The sequence below is a fragment of the Dama dama genome, chromosome 16 (genome assembly GCF_033118175.1).
Source record: "Dama dama isolate Ldn47 chromosome 16, ASM3311817v1, whole genome shotgun sequence".
NCBI lineage: Eukaryota > Metazoa > Chordata > Mammalia > Artiodactyla > Cervidae > Dama > Dama dama.
Window position 1 is genome coordinate 38,706,864 of NC_083696.1, and position 23,776 is coordinate 38,730,639.

The window sequence follows — 23,776 nt, forward strand, 5'->3', positions numbered from 1 at the left end:
GGACGGAAAGGAGCTGGCACAAAGGAAACGAACTCATGAATACCTAAGCGGCATAGGCGGACTCACACAGTGAGTGTGAAACAATGTGGTTTAAATGGGGGCAGGTTAAAAAAATCCATTCTGTCACTTGTCATCCATATATAGGTAATTGGGAGCGGATAAAAATATGGCTTACTGAAGTTTTACCAACACTCCCCTCTCCTTCCCCAGAGAAGCCTTTCCCACTGTTGAGTCACTGATCAATGAGAAGACCAAAGATGCATGGGCCGAAAAAGGCATCATAATAAGTGCCTAATCACATCTGCCTGGGTCAGGCAAAATGCAGGACAGCCTCGGCTTGAAGATCCCAGGATGACTGAGTGTGGATGGACTGCTTGATAGATTTAAATGACTAATATTAATGTTTCTAAAGTTGCATTACTTGAGACCTTAAAGATTGTCTAGAAATCTCATACAAGTTCTCTGCTGCAGTCTCGACCACAAAAAGGGAAAGGTTTTTTAAAGTCACAAAGAACCTCATCTTGTCTTGTCCAGGGGAGAGGCTGCAGTTGCTCCGGCAGCATCTGTGGTACCAGCTCCAAGTACTTCGTCCCTCTCAGCATCACAGCGAAAGCGATACCGGCTTCTCTGTTTGAAAACTCTCAGGTTTCCCCTTCCTTTGCTTCTTTAAAAAAAATCAGAATGTTGCACCGCAAGTGCTACTCTTATACAAAGAAAACACAGATTAAATGCTTGCTTAGAAAAAGCTTAGGTGTCCGACGTATATCTCTGCAGTCTGTCCCTGAAACCGGAGAACTCCCTAACATAACGTGTGTGAAAATGCTCTGTAACCGCAGGGTTTTATCAATGTGCATTACGGCGTGCACACTCTTTCAGGTATCTGGGTTTTCCCTAAAAGAAACCAATGGATTTCGTACTGTATCTGTTGTGTATTTATCAGAGGAGTTCGGGGGCAGAACCACACAGCTATTTTCCACCCGTCCCAGAACAAGGTGTCTCGGTCGGAGCTCTGCTCCCTGGAGACATGCTCCGCACTCCCGGCGGCGGCAGCAGCTTCCCTCTGAAAATCAGCCACCTGCCTAGCTCCTTGAAATCATCAGGTTGGGTGCAACACGAGTCTAAAAAGAGGGAAAGAGGCTTTCAATGTGATGGAGTTAGTGGTGTGGAGCAGGAATTTAGGGATGAAGAACATACAGGCAACGTGTGACAGTCGAAGTTCCCCCGCCGCAGAGCTGGCCGCTGCCTTTGCAAGTCGGTTTTCTCCCCTGTTAGTTTCAAACACCTTCTCAGCTCCCCTCCACTTATACGCTTCAACACGCTCAAAGTATTCGAGGCCTCATTCCCCAGAAAGAAATGAGAAAATCTAGGAACACTAAAAGGTTGATATGAACTGCGCAAAGGGTTTAGAAACAGTAAAATCAACAGCGGCGGTGCCGCAGTTTCACGTGTGTGTGTGTGTGTATGTGTGTGCGCGCGCGCGCGCGCGCGTGTAGGAGGAGCGCATGAAAGAATTAACAAAAAAACAATCAGGTGAAAAAGATAAAGTGCCAGAAAGAGCTACAGAGAAATAGAAAACTTTCCTCCATATATGCCGCATACATGCAACCTTAGACAATCATTTGTATCTCCAATGCCCTGGAGGCACCATAAATACCAGGGGCATGCTGAACCCCGGTGGGGAAGGGGCGACTTAGAGGGGTAGTGTGTCTCCATGGGGAGAAGGAAATGGCAACCCACTCCAGTGTTCTTGCCTGGAGAATCCCAGGGACGGCGGAGCCTGGTGGGCTGCCGTCTGTGGGGTCGCACAGAGTTGGACATGACTGAAGCGACTTAGCAGCAGCAGCAGTCTCCATGGTACTGGGTGGGGTATGGAAAACTAAGGTGTCAGTTGGGAATGATAACCTATTGGAGGCACGATCGAATCTGAGTAATACAGGGGTCAAGGATTAAGTAGGATGGGGTGGGGTTAGGGAAAGGAAATGAGTGAGGGGGTTCGGGGTCTGAGAGAAAACAGAGGGTCTCAGAGAAAAGTGCAAAGGACCACAGCCGCAGCATCCCCGCGGGCCGCGGCTCGCCCCCACCTTCCTTTTGCGCAGAATCCTTGCCTCGGCTGCAGCAGCGCGCTGCCCCCACTGGCCAGGCGCGCCGTGATCGATCGCAGCTGCGTCAGAGTCCTCTCTGAGTATAAATAGGGGTGGCAGGACCGAGCTGAGCCGCACACAGCCATCCATCCTCCCTTCTCCCTCTCTTCCCCGTTCTTCTCTCTAGGCCCCCATCTCCGCCGCCGGCCAGGGGGGCACCGACCGGCACCATGAGTTCCTTCAGCTACGAGCCGTATTACTCGACCGCCTACAAACGGCGCTACGTGGAAACGCCTCGGGTGCACATCTCCAGCGTGCGCAGCGGCTACAGCACCGCGCGCTCCGCTTACTCCAGCTACTCCGCGCCCGTCTCCTCCTCGCTGTCCGTGCGGCGCAGCTACTCCTCCAGCTCCGGCTCCCTCATGCCCAGCCTCGAGAGCCTCGACCTGAGCCAGGTGGCCGCCATCAGCAACGACCTCAAGTCGATCCGCACCCAGGAGAAGGCGCAGCTGCAGGACCTCAACGACCGTTTCGCCAGCTTCATCGAGCGCGTGCACGAGCTGGAGCAGCAGAACAAGGTCCTGGAAGCCGAGCTGCTGGTGCTGCGCCAGAAGCACTCCGAGCCCTCCCGCTTCCGGGCGCTCTACGAGCAGGAGATCCGCGATCTGCGTCTGGCAGCGGAAGACGCCACCAACGAGAAGCAGGCGCTCCAGGGCGAGCGCGAGGGGCTGGAGGAGACCCTGCGCAACCTGCAGGCGCGCTACGAAGAGGAGGTGCTGAGCCGTGAGGACGCCGAGGGCCGGCTGATGGAAGCGCGCAAAGGGGCCGACGAGGCGGCTCTCGCCCGCGCCGAGCTCGAAAAGCGCATCGACAGCCTGATGGACGAAATCGCCTTTCTGAAGAAAGTGCACGAAGAGGAGATCGCCGAGCTGCAGGCGCAGATCCAGTACGCACAGATCTCCGTGGAGATGGACGTGTCCTCCAAGCCCGACCTGTCCGCCGCGCTCAAGGACATCCGCGCCCAGTATGAGAAGCTGGCCGCCAAGAACATGCAGAATGCCGAAGAATGGTTCAAGAGCCGTTTCACGGTGCTGACCGAGAGCGCCGCCAAGAACACCGATGCGGTGCGCGCCGCCAAGGACGAGGTGTCCGAGAGCCGCCGCCTGCTTAAGGCCAAGACCCTGGAGATCGAAGCATGCCGGGGCATGAACGAAGCGCTGGAGAAGCAACTGCAGGAGCTAGAGGACAAGCAGAACGCCGACATTAGCGCTATGCAGGTAAGGCGCAGGGCGAAAGGCAGAGGGGGCGGGGAGGGTGCTGCAGAATCGAGTTAGGATGGGCGGGAGTGGGGGTGGTGCGGAGAGTTGAGGGCGCGCCTAGAAAGAGGAGAACAGGGATGAGGCTCCTGCAAGCAGATAATAAGGAGGTGGAACTTGACTTCTTGGAGGCAGTGTGGGAGGGGGTGGGGCCCTTGGACGGCGGGGCGGGGGGCGACTGCGGTGTGCTAAGAGGTGCTGAGTGCGGTTGGATCTCCGTTCCTCATTAAAGCTGCCCAGCCCTGCAGGATATTGGGTGGGGCTGGGAGGAGGGACTGGACCTGGACTTTGCCTCTGGTCTGCCTCTCTGCTGTCCTGCATTCAGCCCAAGGTGCTTTGCTGCAGAGACTGGATCATCTGATTAATAAATACAGCGACGAGCTCTCATTAGTTCTGAAGGATAACTGTGACCAGTTATCCTTTCTGACTAGTTTTACCAACCACTGCCTTCCCTTAGCAGTGAGACAGGAATACAGTCAAAATTGTGATGATGGTCACAGTAAAACATTTCTTTTTTTTAAGGATCTCCATTTTTTCTAGAGAGAAGAAAAAATAAGATACATAGAAAATATTTTAGAGATAAATTTAAATTTATCTACTTCATTCTCCTATAAATAAGTGGATTTCTTGTATATAATCTGGATAAAGTTGATAAAGCTAACTAATGAGTGAGAAACAATTTTTAAAAAATCCATTTAGTTCTTTGCAGGCATTTTATGATGATCATTAGGTATATTAATGAAAACAAAAAATTTTTCTTCTATCAGTTTTTTTTTCTCTTTGGTTTTCATCTCTTGCTTTGTGAAGCTGGATTTTTTTTTTTTTTTAAGGCAAGCAAAGGTTTAAAAAGAAAAATGACAGTTATTTTAGGGGAGATTTTATCTAGGATGTGCACGTTGATTTTAACTAAACCTAGGCCTTTGCAGCTATGCTGTAGTAAAATGATAGTAGTGGAGATTTACACTTAGATTTTTTTTTCGGTTGTCTTCCAACAGGACACAATCAACAAATTGGAAAATGAATTGAGAACCACAAAGAGCGAAATGGCAAGATACCTCAAGGAATACCAAGACCTCCTCAATGTCAAGATGGCTTTGGACATTGAGATTGCAGCTTACAGGTAAAAATGGAAGTGCCAAGGTAGCAGCCTGTCAGCCTTAGAAAATCAGACTTCCTGTGTTGAATCAGAAACCTTCAAAAATAGTCCTTTGGAGTAATTGTGTTACTTTTTGGCCTTTTCCAAGAAGAATTTAATCCTGTAATAATGAGGCCTATTCTTAGCTTCCCATTACATTTCAAGTGTAACGAACAGGACTATATTTTAAGGCGCTTTTTTCATTGTTGTTTTGTGTATTTCTCCTGGACTTAGTCACAGCATCCCCAGTTATAATAATTCCCAACCCTGCCTTTGCCTTTCAGCCTGGCATTGGGGAAGGTGGTGAGTGGTGGGCTGAGCACACTTCCGGTGTTCATGTTTGTTTACCCCTGCCTCCCCAGGAAACTCTTGGAAGGTGAGGAGACCCGGCTGAGTTTCACGAGTGTGGGCAGCCTAACCACCGGCTACACCCAGAGCTCCCAGGTCTTCGGCCGATCTGCCTATGGCGGTTTGCAGACCAGCTCCTATTTGATGTCCGCCCGCTCCTTCCCGTCCTACTACACCAGCCATGTCCAGGAGGAGCAGATCGAGGTGGAGGAGACCATCGAGGCTGCTAAAGCTGAGGAAGCCAAGGACGAGCCCCCCTCTGAAGGAGAGGCTGAGGAGGAGGAGAAGGAGAAGGAAGAGGCTGAGGCCGAGGCTGAGGCCGAAGCCGAAGCTGAGGCTGAGGAAGAGGAGGGAGCCCAAGAGGAAGAAGGTAGGATTAAAACAAAACACAAAACCAAATAAAAAACAAAACCACCCTCTGACTCCAGGGGCACTGTGGGCATGGATATTGGTTAGGAGGTGGGTAAGATACATGAAACCTCACTTATGCCCAGGAAATGTTATTCAGATAAGAGTTGATGATCTTAAAAAGAAGATACATCTTTCTATTTCCTCAACAGATCTTTAGTAAGCACCTCATTGCTCAAATTGGCTGTTCTCCCAGAGACACACGATCTCTGATTAGCATGGTACTTTTTTGAAAGTAACATAAGAAAAGAAAAAAAATCCTCCTGCTGCTTTTTATTCCTAATTAAACATTTTAAAATCTATTCATTTAACTCAGCCATTTGGTGTCCTAAAAAACAAAAATAAATTCCGAACACATAATAAAAGAAAACCCGAGGTCCTGGAAAGAACAGAGCATCCAGTACCTAGAACATAATCCATTCTATTTAAATATCTGTTCAGTGGCAAATTGTGCCCAGCAGGTGTGGTCACTTGGATGCATGGAGAAGGAGGTTTGGGGGAAGTATTCTGACACTTGTATTTCTCCACAAAACTAAAGCAGAAATGTTTTGATTGGACTCACCCTGCATTTGGAGTTTGTACATTTGCTTTTTATGTTAAAGCTGCCAAGGAAGATGCTGAGGAAGCAAAGGAGGAAGAAGAAGGAGGTGAAGGCGAAGCAGTAGAAGAAACCAAAGAAGCGGAGGAGGAAGAGAAAAAAGATGAAGGTGCTGGGGAGGAGCAAGCCACCAAGAAGAAAGACTGAGCCCTTCCCTTCCCTTAATTATTCCAGGAGTAATTCTCCCGAAATCAGGTCAACCCTATCACCAACCAACCAGTTGAGTTGCAGATACTATATGAATTAAGAAGTCAATCTATGTATAATTCTGAGATGACTTAGGCTGGACATTAAATGTTGTGCTATGAATCTTCTCCTTCCGCAGAGTACCTGTCTGCTTGCAGAGTGGCTTCCTGGCTTGCTGCCAGCCTGTGCATGGTTCGCTTATGAGTTCAGGATCTATGGCAATGTGAATAATTCAGATGTTTACAATTAAAAAGCCACACCATGAATAAATGAATTCACTAATGTTAATGTTAAACTTCATGGGGAAAAAATAGTCCTTTGAATCTTTGGTGGTTAGAAATTAAAGACCTCGAATTATGTGCAATAAATAGTAAATAAAGTTACACTGAATGACGTTCCTTGCTGTGCTTGTTGACTTAATTCAGATATCTTAAAGAGGGCACCAATAGCAGACACGTAGATGCAGACTATTGACTTCCAAATTTTTTCAAGTCAAAATTTTAACAATTACAATGCGGTTTTCCCCCCTTAATTGGTAATTCTGAGGATACGATTAGGTCATGAGCATTCATGAAGTCTCTCCCCTCGAAAATTTTACTGATAATAAACTTGAATAAATGAGAATCCCTGGGGTTCTCTTTCTTTGGTAAATGGCAATATACTTTGCCCCGTAAGTGTACTGTATAATGTTGGGAATGGCTTTCTTGGAGGCAGTCTGAATCATGTTTACCTTTACAGTAAACAGGTAACTTGAACACTGATATATAATAGTAAAAGCATATGGGTAGAATGTAAATCCCACTCATCTGTCACTGTAACCACATTTAAAAAGTATAGTCTAACTATCATGAGCAGAAGTTGAAGCCCAAGCAAATGATGTAATCAGAAGGAATAAATTTTTCTCAATGTGTAATTTTTAAGGGAGTTAAGAATATTGAAGCTTATTTGCCATTGCAAACATGTTGCCTGCAGTCCTGAGCTCATGATTGAGTGTATAGTTAGCTTAATTCTGTTGCCTCAAGTAGCCTTCAATACCACCTATTTCAATTTTTTAAGAACTACAGATATAGATAATGAAATTGTGATCAGTCACTAAAGGGGGGGATTCTATACTTGTGTGTTACATTGCCATAGGTCTGCATGTCTTTACTGGGGACTATTCGGATTTCAGTGATAGCTCCAACTGGTTGGACATTGCATCAAATACACACCCCCACCCGTCCATCCCGTTCACTGTAAAGTTATGAAAGCTCTTGCACTTGCACTTGATGTGAAATGTCAATGAAATTGCTGATTATCCTTTGTTCTGCTTCTGTTCTTAGACAAATTGCTTTGTCAGCTAAGGTTGTTCAATATTTGTTGTTTAGACACCTCTTAAAGGTCATGAATTTAATCTGGAAGCAAAGTGGTCTCCATTTAAAGTTTACAGATCCCATCACACCACATATTTCGAGTTACATATATCTCACCAAAGCAAATATGTAAAATATTTCTTTATTTGCCCTGATGCTATGGATTTGAACTATGAGGATTCTCCGTACATTGGCTTCTGTAATGACTAGGAGTTGCCTCAGAAATCAAGCTTTTCACATTTATGTTCATTACACATGGGATGCTGCACATGGTCAATTTCAGACAGAAGCAAATTACATGTGAAAAAGTAACCTTAGCCAAATGGAAATGGTTGGTTTAAGAATTTCTTGAAGTAAGAACACTGTACCATATTCTATCCTGTGTGCCATAATAAAATACTGAAAAATCTAAACTGATTGGATTTGGAGTCTTTAAAAAAAAAATTCCTCAAATGTGGTACCTTGGCCAATCTACCTCTCCCTTCTGCTCCTCTCAAACTCTTGTTCTGTATTCCCTCCCCTAGTTAATGACGTCACTCCCCAGCCATCCAGTTCTGCAGACGAGATATCGGGCATGCCATCATCCTCCCATTTCCTTTCTCCAATCTTTCTGTTCTAATCTATCACCAAAGCCTATTGATTTTACTACCTAGGTATCTTCAATCCATCCACATTTCCCTATTTACACTGCTGCCACCCTAAGGAACCTCTTGTGTCCTGGCTCCAGGGACTCTTTTCATGGAAGACAGTTTTTCCACGGACCGAGGGAGGAGGGATGGTTTCAGGATGATTCAAGAGCATTACATTTATTGTGCGCTTTGTTTCTATTATTATTACATCAGCTCCACTTCAGATCAATAGGCATTAGATCCCAGAGTCTGGGGACTCCTGTTCCAGAGAAAGGTGATCTTTAGAAAAGGGAATTGTGATCACACTGTCTCTTTGATTAAAACTCTCCAGTAGTTCTCCATTTCTTTTAATATAAAACCCCAAATCTTTAAGATGACCTTCAAGGTCTATCTAGACTTGACCTGAAACTACTTCTCAAGCCTCACCCTTTGTGTACCCCTTTCCCCTCCCTCACTTCGGTGTTCTGGCCACCCCTGCCCTCTGTAAATGTTTTGGCTGCTTTCTCTGTTTGGAACACTCATCTTTTCTATCCTGTCCTCAGCCTTGCCCAGATTTAGGCTCAACTGTCATTCCCTTGGGGAAGTCTTTCCTGATGGAGCCAAATTCCTCTACCAAGTGTGTTTATAAGCATCACTGACTCTATTGACATGAACTTGAGCAAACTCTGGGAGCTAGTTGAGGACAGGGAAGCCTAGTGTGAAACCCCCTGAAGTCCATGGGGTTGCAAAGAGTCAAACGTGACTTAGTGGCTGAACAACAACAAGATACTTACACAGTCGGAAGTGGCACCTATTTTCACAATCATTTAGTAAATGTCTGCAACCTCTACTGTAGAGTGGTCCTCAGAAACATGGCAATCAGACCTTTTGCTCCTCAGCATCTAGCATCATTCCTGTCACTGGGCATGCTTAGTCACTCAGTGGGGTCCTACTCTTTGTGATCCTTTGGACTATAGCCCATAACACTCCTTGTCCATGGGATTTACCAGGCAAGAATACTGGAGTGGGTTGCCATTTCCTTCTCCAGGGGATCTTCCTGACCCAGGGATTGAACCCTTGTCTCTAGCGTCTCCTACTCTGCAAGTGGATTTTTCAACTGCTGAGCCATCACAGTAAATGTTGATTGAATTAATACTCTCTTGATAGGTAAAATGCCTTTGCGGTGACTAGAAAGTCAAGAGTATTCAATACTCAGTCCCAGTCCAGTGAACACTCGTGGAAGGAGCAGAGAACCAAAAATCAGCTGTCTATTCTTGGTTTTAGTGTTGTTTGTTAGGGAAGGTTGGTCAGCCCCAGCCCCATCCCAACTCTGGCCTCAGTCTTCTTAGCTACAAAAGGCTTCAGCACTTAATTTCTCAGATCCACTCTAGATGAATGATTCAAAATTTCCTGAAAAGCTTTTAAAAGTTCAAGATAAATGGCTGAATGGGAAATGTACATATCATTATTATGTCTACACTAAAGTCCATCACTTAAAGGGAATTGCTTAACTTCATGTAAAGTTTCTTCCCTAGCATTAAGTTGGTTAGCAATTAATTGGGTTGCTTTTTTCCCTCCATGGAGATTGTAGTGCTATAAGAATATGTGCTGTGTCCCAGGCGTTGATCTAAGTGCATTATTAATATGTGTCATCTCATGGATTTCTTTCTTATGACAATGTTATCAGTCCAGTATGATTATCATCCCCATTTTACAGATGAGTTGTTAAGTGACTTGACCAAGGTCACAAGCTAGTTTGTGGCAGGCTGAGAGCCAAATCTCCCATGCGTGCATGCCTCCTAATTTGTTTTGGTCGTGTCCAACTCTTTGTGACCCCACTGACTGTAGCCTTGGGGCTCCTCTGTCCACGGGATTTACCAGGCAAGAATACTGGAGTGGGTTGCCATGCCCTCCTGCAGGGAATCTTCCTGACCCAGGGATCTGACCTGCGTCTCTTATGTCTCCTGCAATGCCAGGCAGGTTCTTTACCACTAGTACCACGTGGGGAGAGCCCCTCAAATATCCCAGGCCAGCTCTAAAGTCCATGCTCTCAACCAACTATTGCACTGACTATCCTTTGCGGTCCAGCTTGGGAATTCCTTGTGGAATCAGAGCATATTTTCACAGGCATGTGTTGTGATAGCACCTTGGAAACTTTCACACAATCACCGGCATTCTTACAGTCTTTGTAAAGTTCAAGGGCACATCTGCATTCACAGTGTTCCACTGCAGTAACTGAGAATGCTTAAGTTTTTCTTCCAATCCTTTGATTATTTATGTCCATATAAGCCCCTCTGCCAAATTTTAAGCTGCAGGAAGACAAGAACCAGGTTTTATAAACAGAGATGAATTTGAGGTTTATTTTCAAAGATCACAAACATTTAGGATCAATCCCAATCATTTATTTCATAATTTCCACAAATCAGGAATTTAGGGATGGCTTTGTTGGGATGTTCTGACTCTGGGGCTCTAGTGGTGTTGCAGTCAGATGTTGTATGAGGTTACTGTTATCTATCTGGAGGCTTGATTAGGCCTCCAGAATCTCCTTTAAGGTGGCTCACTCACTAGGATGGCAATTTCTTGTCCGTGTGGGTCTTCTGCACAGCTGCTTGCAGATTCTTACAACATGGCAGCTGGCTGCCCCTGGAGCAAGACATTCAAGAAATCAAAGCTATGCCTCTTATGACCTGGTTTAGAAAGACACACATCATCACTACCATTGTTCTATTGGAGGCAGAGACCAGTCTGTCTGATTCATTGTGGGAAGGAACTACACAAGGACATGAGCATTGAGTATGAAGGTCACCAGAGGCTTCCATAAAGTTGTTAATTATGGGCATTATTTCTTTTATGAATAGCAATCATCCACTCAAGAAATTCTGAAACCATTTCAGGTTCAAATATCGTGCTCTATTGTTCTCATTCATGTACTCATTCTTACCTGATCATGTGTCCTAATTTAAGTTTAAAAATGTGTTTGTGAAAACTATGGACAGGCTGGTAATGAATATATTAATGGTTATTTTCAGTTTGTCCTTCTAATGAAGGATTTCTTTATTAATATCCCTAGTGGGATATCTGTTCAAAGAGTTCTAGGCATTTTACTAGTTCACATTTTACTAGTTCCTCATATGTATCCCCACATTTTTTATCTTTTTGTAAAACAATATTTAAATATTTACTTGGCTCCATTGGTTCTTAGTAAAGCACACAGGCTTCTCCAGGTGCTGTGTGAGGGCCTACAACATGTGGAATCTTAGTTTCTCCACCAGGGATCGAACCTCATCTCCCGCACTGGAAGGCAGATTCTTAACCACTGGACCACCAAGGAATTCTCCACAATTTTTTTTTTTCCTATAAAGCATCATAGCTATACTTCAAGGCCTTAACTTCCCTGCATTAATTCATTTGAAATGCAGTATTAGTCTAGTTAACTGAGATAAATACAGTGGCAGCTAATACAGAACTTAAGGTGTTAAGAAAAATAAGTGCTTATTGTTTTATTAGATGGTCAGACCCATCTGAGTTGACACCTTAGATTTTTTTAATACCTTCAGGTCTGATATAGTACACACATGACTTTAAAGTGGATATATCTAATAAACACAAGTAATATGGATTACAAATAATCAAATATGAAATGGCTTTATAAAAATAACTGAAATGCTCTATGTTTCTCACTTTGAGAGGCTCAGGTTTCTGGAGCTATTAAAGACATTTTTGCTTGTGTACTGATGACCATTAATTCCTCTGCTTTTAGCTTAATGCCATTCTTTCAGTCTATAACCACCCCACATCCTTATTAATTTCATGTGGAGTACAGACCATTTCCTGATATAACCATTTAAAAGAAAACAACTATCAGGAAGGATGCTTTGATGCAGCAAAACAAATATTCCCTTTTTATTCTATAACCAGACCACCAGGAAAGACAGAAACCCTACATTAAAATCTCTATCTGCATTTTACTTGCAACTTACCTGCATGGCTGAAGAGGAAAGAATAATCTGCTCATTCTGACCTGTTGGTTTGTTTGGAGTCATTTATTTACTGGAGAATCTCCCCTTTTTACTTCAGAAGAGAGAGATGCCCCCCACCCTTCCTGTTTTTCTTCCTCCCACGAAGACAATCACACAGGAGAAAATGCGGAAGAGAGCATCTCAGCTGTAAGTCACAAATCATTCTCACTTTGAGACAGAAAAACTGGTGTCAGAAGTGTGAAATCGGAGGGCGATATTGAGGTGAGAGTAAGACGCACCACCTTCTCCGGACACGGACTCAGGGTGTTAGTCGGTAGGCCTCCAGGGTTGGCTGGGTTCCGAAGACTAAAAGCCGTGGTAACATGTTCTGTGTCCACGGGAGGAAGGGGGACGGGGGTGGATAAGCGAACCAGGGCTACCTCAGTGACTTAGAGCACCTGGGATGGAAGAAAAAAGGAACAAGAGACTGAGCTTGCTCCGTTTCCCCTCTGTCCTGCCCTTAATTCCTCCCAATTTCTTCCAAAGAGCAGAAACTGGGAAGTGTGACTTCTGAAAGTGTTTTAACCACTGAGAACCTCCGAACTCTCCAGACGATAGAGAGGGAGCTGATTTCAGCTTTTACAGCATCCCTTCTGGGTGTGTGGGGGTGCGGATGGGGTCACAACGCTTAAACAAATGTCCCCTGCTCAAGCAAAACAAGCAATCACTAGGTCGTTTTTTTTGGAGGGGGTGGGGAGTGGGAGGGATATTATTTAGACCCCATATCCTTAGCTAGGTGGACACGAATGGACTCAATGAGTCTGAGCAAACTGTGGGAGATAGTTAAGAACAGGGAAGTCTGGCGTGCTGCAGTCCAGAGTGTCGCAGAGTCAGATACGACTGAGCAAGTGACCAGCAACATCTTCATCTTATTGTTCCCAGAGAGGCAAGACAGCCTTCTTGCTTTTCCAGTTAGAAGCCTTGAAGCCCCGCCCCCTCCCCTTCCCACCTGTAAGACAACACTGCTCAAACTCAGGGATAATTTAAACAAAACGAGAAGAAACGTGCTTCCTTTAAGCCACTGGCTGTTTCTCGAAGAGATGGAGGTCTGCTTCTTGACGAAGCTATCCGTCTCATTTCCCAGGCTGGACCTCGCGGCAGCAAGATGCTCCGACACCTCCTCCCCCGCCTGCGGTGTGGGGAAAAGCAGAAAGGCCTCCGGGATCGGCCCCCTCTGCTCCCCGCCTACTTCTTCCTTCCGGGACTCCAGCCAGCCCTTGGTGTGGCGTCCTCTGTGAGGAGCTGGGCGTGCTTCCCGACAGGCCCGAGAGCATCTGATGGTGTTTTAGGATTTCACTGGAAATATGTAACATTTAATCATCTTTCTGTAGTTTAACAACAAACCTCCCTAGCCTGTGAGAATCTAATGAACTGAGTTGAAAGGCTTTGAAAAATCAAAACTATCACTTTTTTGCGCCCCGCCCCCCTTTAAGAGCAGACGTTCCCCTCGGGTTTCTGCACATTCAATTCTGCCTCGGAGTCACCGCTTCCCTGGTGGCTCAGTGGTAAGGAATCCGCCTGCCAATGCAGGGGAGATGGATTGGATCCCTGGGTCAGGAAGATGCCCTGGAGGAGGAACTGGCAACCCACTCCAGCATTCTTGCCTGGGAAATCCCACGGACAGAGGACCCTGGGGGCGGGGCGGGGCGGGGGCTACAGTCTATGGGTCGCAAAACGTGGGACCCGACTAGACGATTGAGCAGCACGGAGCCACCGCAGCCTCCAAAAGCCCCAGGTCACTGTATCTTCTTCATGGGGCATGGGGGGGTGGAAAGGGCTATAAGGCGGCTTCCATCGCTTGGTACCTAGACGGAGCCCAAGGATGCTTTCTGCCTGAAACTTTGCACTGCGCACAGCCCGCATCTCCCTGCTGAGCGCGATCTCTGCAAAAAGTGCAAAAAGCCGCGGCTGCTAAGTCTTACCCTTTGAAGACTCTCACCTCCACGCCACCCGCGTAAATAGTACGGCTCGGAGATTTAAAATATTTTAAAGCAGACCGGGTGACACATTTTTTTCATCAGGAAGTCATTTGGGGATGGAGCGGAGAAAGGAATGGGAGATGCTACCGGAATCTTGTTTTTGCTAGATCTTTCTCCAAGTCGCCCCGCCCAGAGAACGCCGCAGAGGCACCACGCCCTCTGCGTCCTGGCGGCCGGCTGGCGCGACCTGGAGCACCGCCAGAAACGCAGCGCTCTGCTGGAAGGAGAGGCTTGGAGGTGGGCGGGAGTTCTTTCTGGAAACTTATATCACCGGTTCTTCTCTGTAACCGGAGAGATCGTGGGAGGTGGGGAGGTCGGGAAGCCCAGGCGCGAACGAGGAAGGGGGCACCCCCTGCCCACTGAGGCTTGGCCTGGAGCTCAAGACGTTCTGAAATTTGATTTTAAAGTAAAGAAGCCGGACTCTGAGGCTGTGGCCATGCTGCAGTGGGTGTGGAAGCTGGCGAGAGGAGATCACGCAGAAGGTACGCGGCGAGCCTAGAGCCTGCGCATCCAGACTCCTTAGTGGAGCCTGGGCCGGCTACCTTTGGCGCACTTGCTTGTTAGAAATGCAGTCATAGCCCCAGTCCAGGCATTCTGAACTAGTATCAGTGAAAGTGTTAGTCACACAGTCGTGTCAGACTCCATAGGGTCTGTGTGACCCTATGGACTGTACCCTATGGACAGACGCTATGAATTGTCAGTCGAATGAGACAGTCCATAGGGCAGTACAGATCCTATGGACTGCAACCCGCTAGCCTCCTCTGTCCGTGGAATCCTCCAGGCTAGAATACTGGAGTCGGTTGCCATTTCTTTCTGTAGGGTATCATCCAGACCCAGGGATTGAACCCAGGCCTCCGGCATTGCAGGCAGATTCTTTACTGTCTGAGCCATCAGCGAAGCCCAAAGCAAAGAATGCCAATGGAAGCACCGCTGCATTTAACTAGATACTCAGGTGATTCAGGAGCAGGTAGTGAGAATCTCTAGTAAAGTGTTGCGTTGGGGACTGCAGCTCACTGCCCCCTATTCCAGCCCCTACTCCCAGCACCGCATAAAGCACTTAGATGTGCAGGGGAGACCTTGAAGAAGGTAGGAGAACACTGCTGCTTAACAAGAGGCTGAATGTTCTTCATTTGCATGTAACTAGAAATGGCAACCCACTCCAGTACTCTTGCCTGGAAAATTCCATGGACGGAGGAGTGTGGTAGGCTACAGTCCACGGGGTTGCGAAGAGTCAGACATGACTTAGTGACTTCACTTCACTAGCTAAGTACTGGGGGAAGGCAAGAGGTTATCCCCTGGTTTTCTAAACATCCACTCACTACCCCATACTGCAGGCCGGAAGAACCAGTGTGGAATCTTGAGGGCCAGTGTGCACTTCCCTCTGAAGGCCTGTTGTGGTAGGGCTGGGAACCTCTCTTTTATGATGTTCTGGAGCCTTCCTTCTCTGAATGGTAGAGGCTGCCCAGGCCCCTATGGCAGAGCCGTATGAACTCAGAGGGGACTCTGAATAAAAGTTACCAGTGTATGTTCTCTTGTCATCTCCTCAGGATAGAGGTGGTGATGTTAAAAAAAAATGCACAAGGAATGATTCTCCTGTTAAGAACAAGACAGTAATCCACAAATGGAGTCACTTACGCTCAGTCCCTGTCATCAAATTGAGACTCAGTTACAGTTTTGGTCTCTCCCGGAAATGGAGGGTTAAACCAGTCAATCAGAAATCCTCTGGTCAGCACAAGTCAGGTCATCGGCCTGATAGACTCCCCGCCCCGCCGTATCCTAGAGGGAAGTGTGAACATGGCATGCTTTCATGGAATTCTTCAGGCAAGAATGCTGGAGTGGGTTGCCATTTCCTCTTCCAGGGGAACTTACCAGTCCAGGGATTGAACTTGCATCTCCTGTTTCTCCTGCATGGGTAGGCAGATTCTTCACCACTGTCATGCAGAAGTCATACAGGTGAAGGGTGCAACCATCCAGGGAGCTGAGGTCTGAGCACGCTCAGTGGGTTGGAATAAGAATGAGGAGGCTGGTGTGGCCAGATGTGTGTGCCTGAAGTTCAATGCTTGAGATACAAGTCTTGCAAATTTTTTTTTTTTAAGATTTTTTTTGATGTGGATTATTTTTAAAGTGTTTATTGAATTTGTCACAATATTGCTTCTTCTTTTTTTAAGTTTTTGTTTTGTTTCGTTTTGTTTTTTTTGGTGGAGGAGAATGTGGGATCTTAGTTCCCTGACCAGGGATCAAACCTGTACCCCCTGCATTGGAAGGGGAAGTCAACCACTGGACTTCGAGGGCAGTCCCCTTGCTAGTGTTTGGCAGTTTTCCCTTCAGTCCTCTAAGCACATATAATATAATATAATATAATATAATATAATATAATATAATAGGATGATAGAACTCCAAAGTGAGAAGCTACCTAAGAAATAATTTCTTATTTTAAATACAAGGAAACAGAGATTTAGGGTGGGTAAATTGACTTGCCAAACATGATGTCATTGGTTTTAGCTGAGCTGGAGCTAGATTCTAAGATTCCAGTGTATTTTCCCTGACCTACAGAGTGCTGCCTCCTCAGAAAAAATGTTATTGTTATTTCAGCTCTTTATTGATGGCCCAGATTTTAGCAGACTGTGTTGCTTAGTAAAAAATAGTCTTGTTTGGTTATAGCAGCATTAGTACAACAATGAACAGATTGGTACCATTTTAACATGGAATTTTCTTTCCCTCCTGTCTCTGGGTTTTTTTTTTTTTTTTTCTTCTTTCTCCTCTCTTTCTGGGATTTTTGACTTTATTACTGATTATTTGGGTTTCCTAGGTGATGCAGTGCTAAAGAATCTGCATGCCAGTGCAGGAAATGCAGGAGACTCGGGTTCCATCCCTGGGTTGGGAAGATCCCCTGGAGGGAGAGGTGGCAACCCACTCTAGTTTTCTTGCTGGAAAAATCCCATGGACAGAGGAACCACGGTCTGTGGGATTGTACAAGAGTTGGACGTGACTGGGCACGTACCTACATGCACATTGATGCATAAAATAGTACTATTAGAGGTCACCTTGATTTAAGTAAAAGTAAGTGTATAAATCAGGCCAGTCCCAGAATTCCCTGGCGGTCCAGTGGTTAGGACTCCAAACTCTCACTGCTGATGTTGAGGGCCCAGGTTCATCCCCTGGTCAGGGAACTAAGATCCCACAAGCAGAAAAAAAAAAAAAGAAAAAAAAATCCCACAGCCAAAACCAAAATCAGGCTAGCTCCAAGTGTCGTGAACACTCATTCATCTTCTTTTGCTCTTCAAATCAACAGTGGATTGTTTATGTTAAAAAAAAAAAAAAAACAAACAAAAGAAAGGCAGTTTGAGGAATCCCTTGAAGTTTTCTTCTTTTTAACTGTTTGCTTTTGAAATAAACAAGCTGAATTTAACTGCCTAGTTTTGAATTCAGTGAACTAGTTTGAGTAAATCGGAACTTAGACACTGTGTGTAAGTCACAGAGAGAGCCCACACTGCTCTTTCTCCCCGAGAGGAGGAGCCAGCATTCCCGCGTGGAGAGCAAGGTGGTGATGCCCGCCCAGTGCTGTCATCTTGGAAGATATGGCTGTCACTCTATCAACTTGGAGTCTGAAGCTGTATCTATTGTGAGAGTCCCTTTCTCCAGAGACATGTGGGACATGAAGCTGAAGCATGAGGCGCTGTGGACCATGAAATAAGGCCCATGAAAGGCCATGAAACAAAGCCAGGCATTTCTTTTTAGAGCAATCATCATTCCTGAGGAATAAAAGCAGATCTTTCTTGCCAGGAATTACTTGATCATGAAGCATCAGAATGAGAAAATGGCTTTGAAAGACTTAACTAATCACGTGGAGCTTGCAAGCTGCCCAAGCGAGTCATCATCTCCAAGGCTACAACACACCATTAAAGCCAACACGTTCATTTTTCATCTCCGCGATCAGGCTTGTTTTCTCCTCTGTTCTCATCCTACTACCCATATGGGGCCACATTCCCCATCTGTGTGTTCCTTTCATTCTTCACTGTTGAGATTTTAACTTCTATGATTATAAAAAATTATCAGGATCAAGTCTTGGTTTGATGATGTGCTTTACTTTCAAGAGCACTCAACATCTTTTCTCCTAACACTGAGAGTTAGGAGGATGTGTATTTCACACATTTTGCAGGTAAAATAAGAGCACGGGGTTTATAGCAATTAGTTTCCCTTGAGCTGCCTTCTGCATGTTATTTTTTTTTATTTAAAAAATTTTTACTTTTTGGCCATACCGAGCAGCATGTGGGATCTTAGTTCCCAGAACAAGGATTGAACCTGTATTCCCTGCATTGGAAGTGTGACATCTTAACCATTGAACCACCAGGGACATTCCCATCTGCTTACTAATGTCTCATGGGCAGTTGTCAACTTCCCAGGGCAAAGTCAATGTCCTGTTTTCCTTTCTCTTCCCTCCCTTCCTGCCCTTTTCTAAAGTCTTTCCCAGTCATTCCCATGTCAATAGATGGAAACCCTATTCTTCCTGTTTCTGAGGTCAAACACCCCTCACATCATCTTTGCTTTCTCTTTTGTCCTACTCTTTACAAATTTCCATCAGCAAATCATATGTAATTGACCAGTGGCCTGCATCACCAATGCTACCTTTGGATTCTAGGCACAAAACTCTTTTGCCTACATTTTTGTAATACTTTCCTGTGGTGGTGGTTTGGTCGCTAAGTCGTGTCCGACTGTTGTGACCCCATGGACTGTAGTCTGCCAGGCTCCTCTGTCCATGGGATTTCCCAGGCAAGAATACTGGAGTGGGTTGCTATGTCCTTCTTCAGGGGATCTTCCCGATTCAGGGACTGAACTCATGTCTTCTTAATCACAGACAGGCTCCTTCACTGCAGGTGGATTCTTTACCACTGAGCCAGGAGAGGAGTATAATTGCTTCCTAACTGGCCCTTTTGTTCTGGACTATTTGTACTCAACATAGCATCCAAAGCGGTTCTTTCTATATATACCTGTGTCACGTCTTTGCTCAAAACCTTCTAAAGCTCTGCATTGACTGTAGCTACAAGAGCTTCACTGATCAGGTCCCCCGTCTCTCTGACCCCTGCTTCCTTGCCCTTTCTGTTTCCACCACCATGGTTCCTTATTATTCTACAACAATGCTGAATAAGGTTTTACCTAGAGCCTTTGTACTTGTTCTTTTTCTGCCTGGAATGGATTCTGTCATATTTATATATCTGTGAATCTCTCATAGATATGTGCATATTATCTCATAAATGTCTCATATCTTTATTAGAGAGACCTTCCTTAACTTCCCTATATGAAATAACAAACTGTTTATCCCCTCTCCTAAACCTCCTTACTCTATTTTTTTTTTTCCAAAGCAATTATCACCCTCTAAACCTTTATTTTTTTTTCCCCTTCTTCTTACAGGAGTATAAACTCCATGACTGCAGGGACTTAATCTGGTCACTCCTATGTTGCCTGGGGGTAGCCTGTCACTACACCTGTCCCGTTTGTACTTAGAAATACTTGTTGAATGAATGAATGTGAGTTAACGAGTTCAGAGATATTCCAAGATGGAATGGGCTGCCTTAGTAGCCAGGAGATCCCATCCTCGAAGGAATTTCCCATATTGGCAGTTTGATATAAATGGACTGAAAGATCACAGGAGTTTGACCAAATTTGATGTCCTTCAAGGAAAACGGCATAGTGTAGAGTAGAAAGCGTGTGTCAGAGAGAACTGGGTTGAGTCTTTTCTCTGATACCGGTTCTGTGACTTTGGATAATGTATTTAACTTTCCTAACCGCAGTCCTTTAGGATTAGGAGGGATTCATGTATTGCATTTGGAGAAGGAAATGGCAGCCCACTCCAGTATTCTTGCCTGGAGAATCCCAGGGAAAGCGGAGCCTGGTGGGCTGCCGTCTAAGGGGTCGCACAGAGTCGGACACTACTGAAGCGACTTAGCAGCAGCAGCATGTACTGCATGAATACCTGGCATTTATCACATCCCCCTCCATCCTTCTGCACACAACTCTCCATGTTTATGGCCACTGTAACCCTTTCATTGCAGTTAATTTGATAGTCTCAAAATCATAACACATTTTATACATTCTCATACGGTGGTTATTACTAATATAATCTATGTAAAGCAGTTGCCCTGGTTTCTGATACTTACTAAATCCATAACAAACATGATATATGATGATACTAATGCCCCTTTTCAGCCTTGGGATACTGAGAAGCTGTAGGGGACCTGCCCAAGGCCACCCGAGTGATGAACGTACCTACTGACTCTAGTTAGATCATGCTTTTCTCACCAGACTATTTGACCACAAAGTTAGGGATTTCCATAATGTTTTATGAATGAACTTTTTGGCCAACCCTATATATTGTCAGTTTCTTCCCTTCAGGATTTCTTCTTTAGTTCTGGGAAGATTCTTGCCTCTCCTGATTCTCCCTTGGTCTCTCGAATTGCTTTCTATTTTGAAATTTTTTTCTCAAGCCCATCTTGCCTACATTGCGATCTTTGCCACTGATAGTTATTTTGCCTAATGTCAATTTTTAAACCAAAAACAACGTCACCCCAGATTGCTTACACTGACTCATCGTTACGTGGGATGAACAGAGTATCAACTCATTCACTCCTAGAGCTGATATATCTTCTGCATAAACTGGATGCTCAGTAAACATCTGTTGATAAGCATTGGTCGCTCAGGTTTCAAGAAAGGGTCGAGGATAATAGTATTTGTCATAATAAAGATTGTTATTGTCAACCAAACATGTTTATTTTCATAACTTGAATATTTGTGGGCTTTTGTGTTATGATTTTGAGACTATTGAATCAACTGGAATGAAAGGGTTACAGTGGCAATAAACATGGGGAGTTGTGTGCAGAAGGATGGAGGGGGATGTGATAAATGCCAGGGGTTCATGCAATACCTTGTCATGATGATGAATTTGAAATAAAATGTGAGAACATTATAGCATATTGTTACTGAAGTAGTGGGTTACTGAATGATATTTTCAGAATGATCACAGCCTTATCAAATTTGTGCATAAAAGAAAGGTAGAAATACACTGAAATAAACAGTTATCTAAGATGGCCAAAATGTGGGTGAGTATTCTACAAAGAATATTTGTTGTATTTTGAATTTGAAAATGAAAATATCTTTTCATTAAAAAAAAAGAGTCCTGCAGGCTTTCCTCTCATGGAGATAAATCACTTCTCTGAGCTTCTGTTTTGTGCAAATTGAAAAGAGAAATCACAACATCTGTTCTACACATGTGAAGTTTAAGTGGGATGATGTATCTGCAATTGCTTTCTAAACTGTAGAGAAATGTATGGTTTCAGATGATTTAATTATTGGCCTTGCTGTTGAGACTCAGGTGAACAGCTATCTTTGATGTGGCTCTTGCCCAGAATATCTTCTGACTGTCTTGTCTTTTTTGGGGTAGAAATACTCAGGTCTCATTTACCTCTTGAGTGACCACACTGCATGTGTTCAGGTGAAAAAGGAAGATCTGGAATGAGAAAACACCACTGTTTTTGGTGCAGTGGTAAAGAATCTACCTGCCAGTGTAGGAGATGCAAGAGATGTGGGTTCGATCCCTGGTCGGGACGATCCCCTGCAGGAGGGCATGGCAACCTATTCCAGTATTCTTGCCTGGAGAATCCCATGGACAGAGGAAGCTTACAGGCTACAGTCCATGGGGTTGCAAAGCATTGGACATGACTTAGCGACTGAGCACACGTGATCATGATTGTTTTCAGCAAGATTTTGGTTTTCCTGGCACCTTAGTCCTTGAAAGATTCCTGCTTAAGCATTATTTTAAGTAGGTAAAGCTGTGAATTTTGCATCTGTTATCTTTGGCCCTCCTATCCTTGACAACGCTGCCGTGTCGTGATTACTTACTGTTGTTTGGTCACTGAGTCTGACTCTTTGTGACCCCATGGACTGTAGACTGCCAGGCTCCTCTGTCCATGGGATTCTCCAGGCAAGAATTCTGGAGTGGGTTGCCATTTCCTTCTCCAGGGGATCTTCCTGATCCAAGGTTCGAACCTGCATCTCCTGCACTGGCAGGAGGATTCTTTACCACTGAGCAACCAGGGAAGCCTGATTACTTCTTGTAATTTCATCCAGCTCCTACCATTCTTCTAGTTCCAAAGCTGAACAGGTGCCCTCACCGTGATTCATGTGGGGAATAGCTGGAGCCTTCTCTGGGGCCTCTGCTTGACTGGTGGCATTCTGCCTTGGGCCTCTTTTGGTCTGAGATGTGCAGTTGTTCCAGAGAGAGACACATAGAATAGGTGAGATCCATTCCATTTGCCATCTTTGCTGCATTGCTCCTCCTGGTAGGGAGAGATATCACCTTAGCAGAATGATACAACTTTCCTGTTGACAAGCAGTGCAAGATTGTGGGGCATATGCTGAGTGGCTCTATTGCCCATTATTCATCCTTTATCACCAAAGGACATCTGCTAAGACCCACATTCCTGAATATTTTGAACCATTTCATAAAGAAGAGTATTTACATTGCAGGCCTATGCGTTCCCTTTGTCTAAGATGGGAAGTGGGGAAAAATCTGAATAGATGAATGATCAATTGATCCAATAATGAACGATCTTGATGGTCACACACAGGCATGCATGTTCACAATCATGGAGCCTTTGGCTCAGAGGGAGAAGAAGGCAGGGACCTCTGATGGATGTATAAGAAGGAGAAAAGAAGTAGAAAAGCAGAAGGGAAGCTGGGAAGGACACTGCAGGTGTTCTCACCTTCTTAGAAGTTCTGCTTTACAAATCCAACTTTTGGATCTTCCTGGTTTATTGATCCTCTTCTATTGACCATAGTTTCCTGACTAGGCAGAGTCATTTTTTCTATATTTTATGTTTTATTTTATTTTTTTACAAAAATTTTATCACAGAAAAATGTTAACATATATAAAAGTCTGTTATGACTCCATTTCAACCATGATCAGTTTATTAGTCAAATTTCTTTTAGCTCTACAAAATTCCTACTCTCCATGCCCATTGGATAATAGTTAGCAAATCCCCAAATATCATATCATTTATCTGTATTACAGTATGTAACTCTAAAATTCATAAGACTCTTTTAAAAAGATAACCATACTATGATCATTTTTAAAAACTTTAACAATGCTTCCAGAATAGCATCAACTAATTAATCAATATCAAAATATCTGTTTCATATTTTTTTACATTAAAATCACTGTTAACACCAGAGTTAAAATAAACATGCCCTGACTAACAATAAGTAGCATTTATTGAGCTCTTATCATAGAAAATTTATACTGTCCTAAATGCTTCACACCCTGGTGGCTCAGACAGTAAAGAATCTGCCTGCAATGCAGGAGACCTGGGTTCGATCCCTGGGATGGGAAGATTCTGTGGAAAAGGGACATGGCTACCCACTCCAGTATTCTTGCCTGGAGAATTTCATGGACAGAGGAGCCTAGTGAGCTACAGTCCATGGGGTTGCAAAGAGTCAGACACGACTGAGCGACAACCACCACCACCACAACAAATGTATTAGAAAATTCTATTCTTCAGTCCTTAAAATAGCTCTTTTATTGGTCCCATTTTACAGATACAAAAACTGATGCTCAGAAAAGTGAATTGCCCAAGGTCACACAGTGAGTGTATGCTTCCTCTGTCGGTTTGTTTTCAGCTCCACGTCTCACCTGTGCCCCTCTGCCCTGCAAGGCAGGAAACTACATGTCCCACGCTCCCTTGGTGAGGATTCCT

At 44.8% G+C, this 23,776-nt stretch overlaps 1 protein-coding gene across 1 annotated transcript; it reads left to right on the forward strand.

Annotated features, from left to right (window-relative positions):
- Nucleotides 1-2,232: 2,232 nt before the first annotated feature.
- Nucleotides 2,233-7,799, forward strand: NEFL (neurofilament light chain). The gene is made up of 4 exons (XM_061164048.1): nt 2,233-3,358; nt 4,393-4,517; nt 4,895-5,250; nt 5,891-7,799. Exons 1-4 carry the CDS (start codon nt 2,312-2,314, stop codon nt 6,031-6,033), a joined length of 1,671 nt encoding a protein of 556 aa, XP_061020031.1. The 5' UTR covers nt 2,233-2,311; the 3' UTR covers nt 6,034-7,799.
- The last annotated feature ends 15,977 nt before the right edge of the window (nt 7,800-23,776 follow it).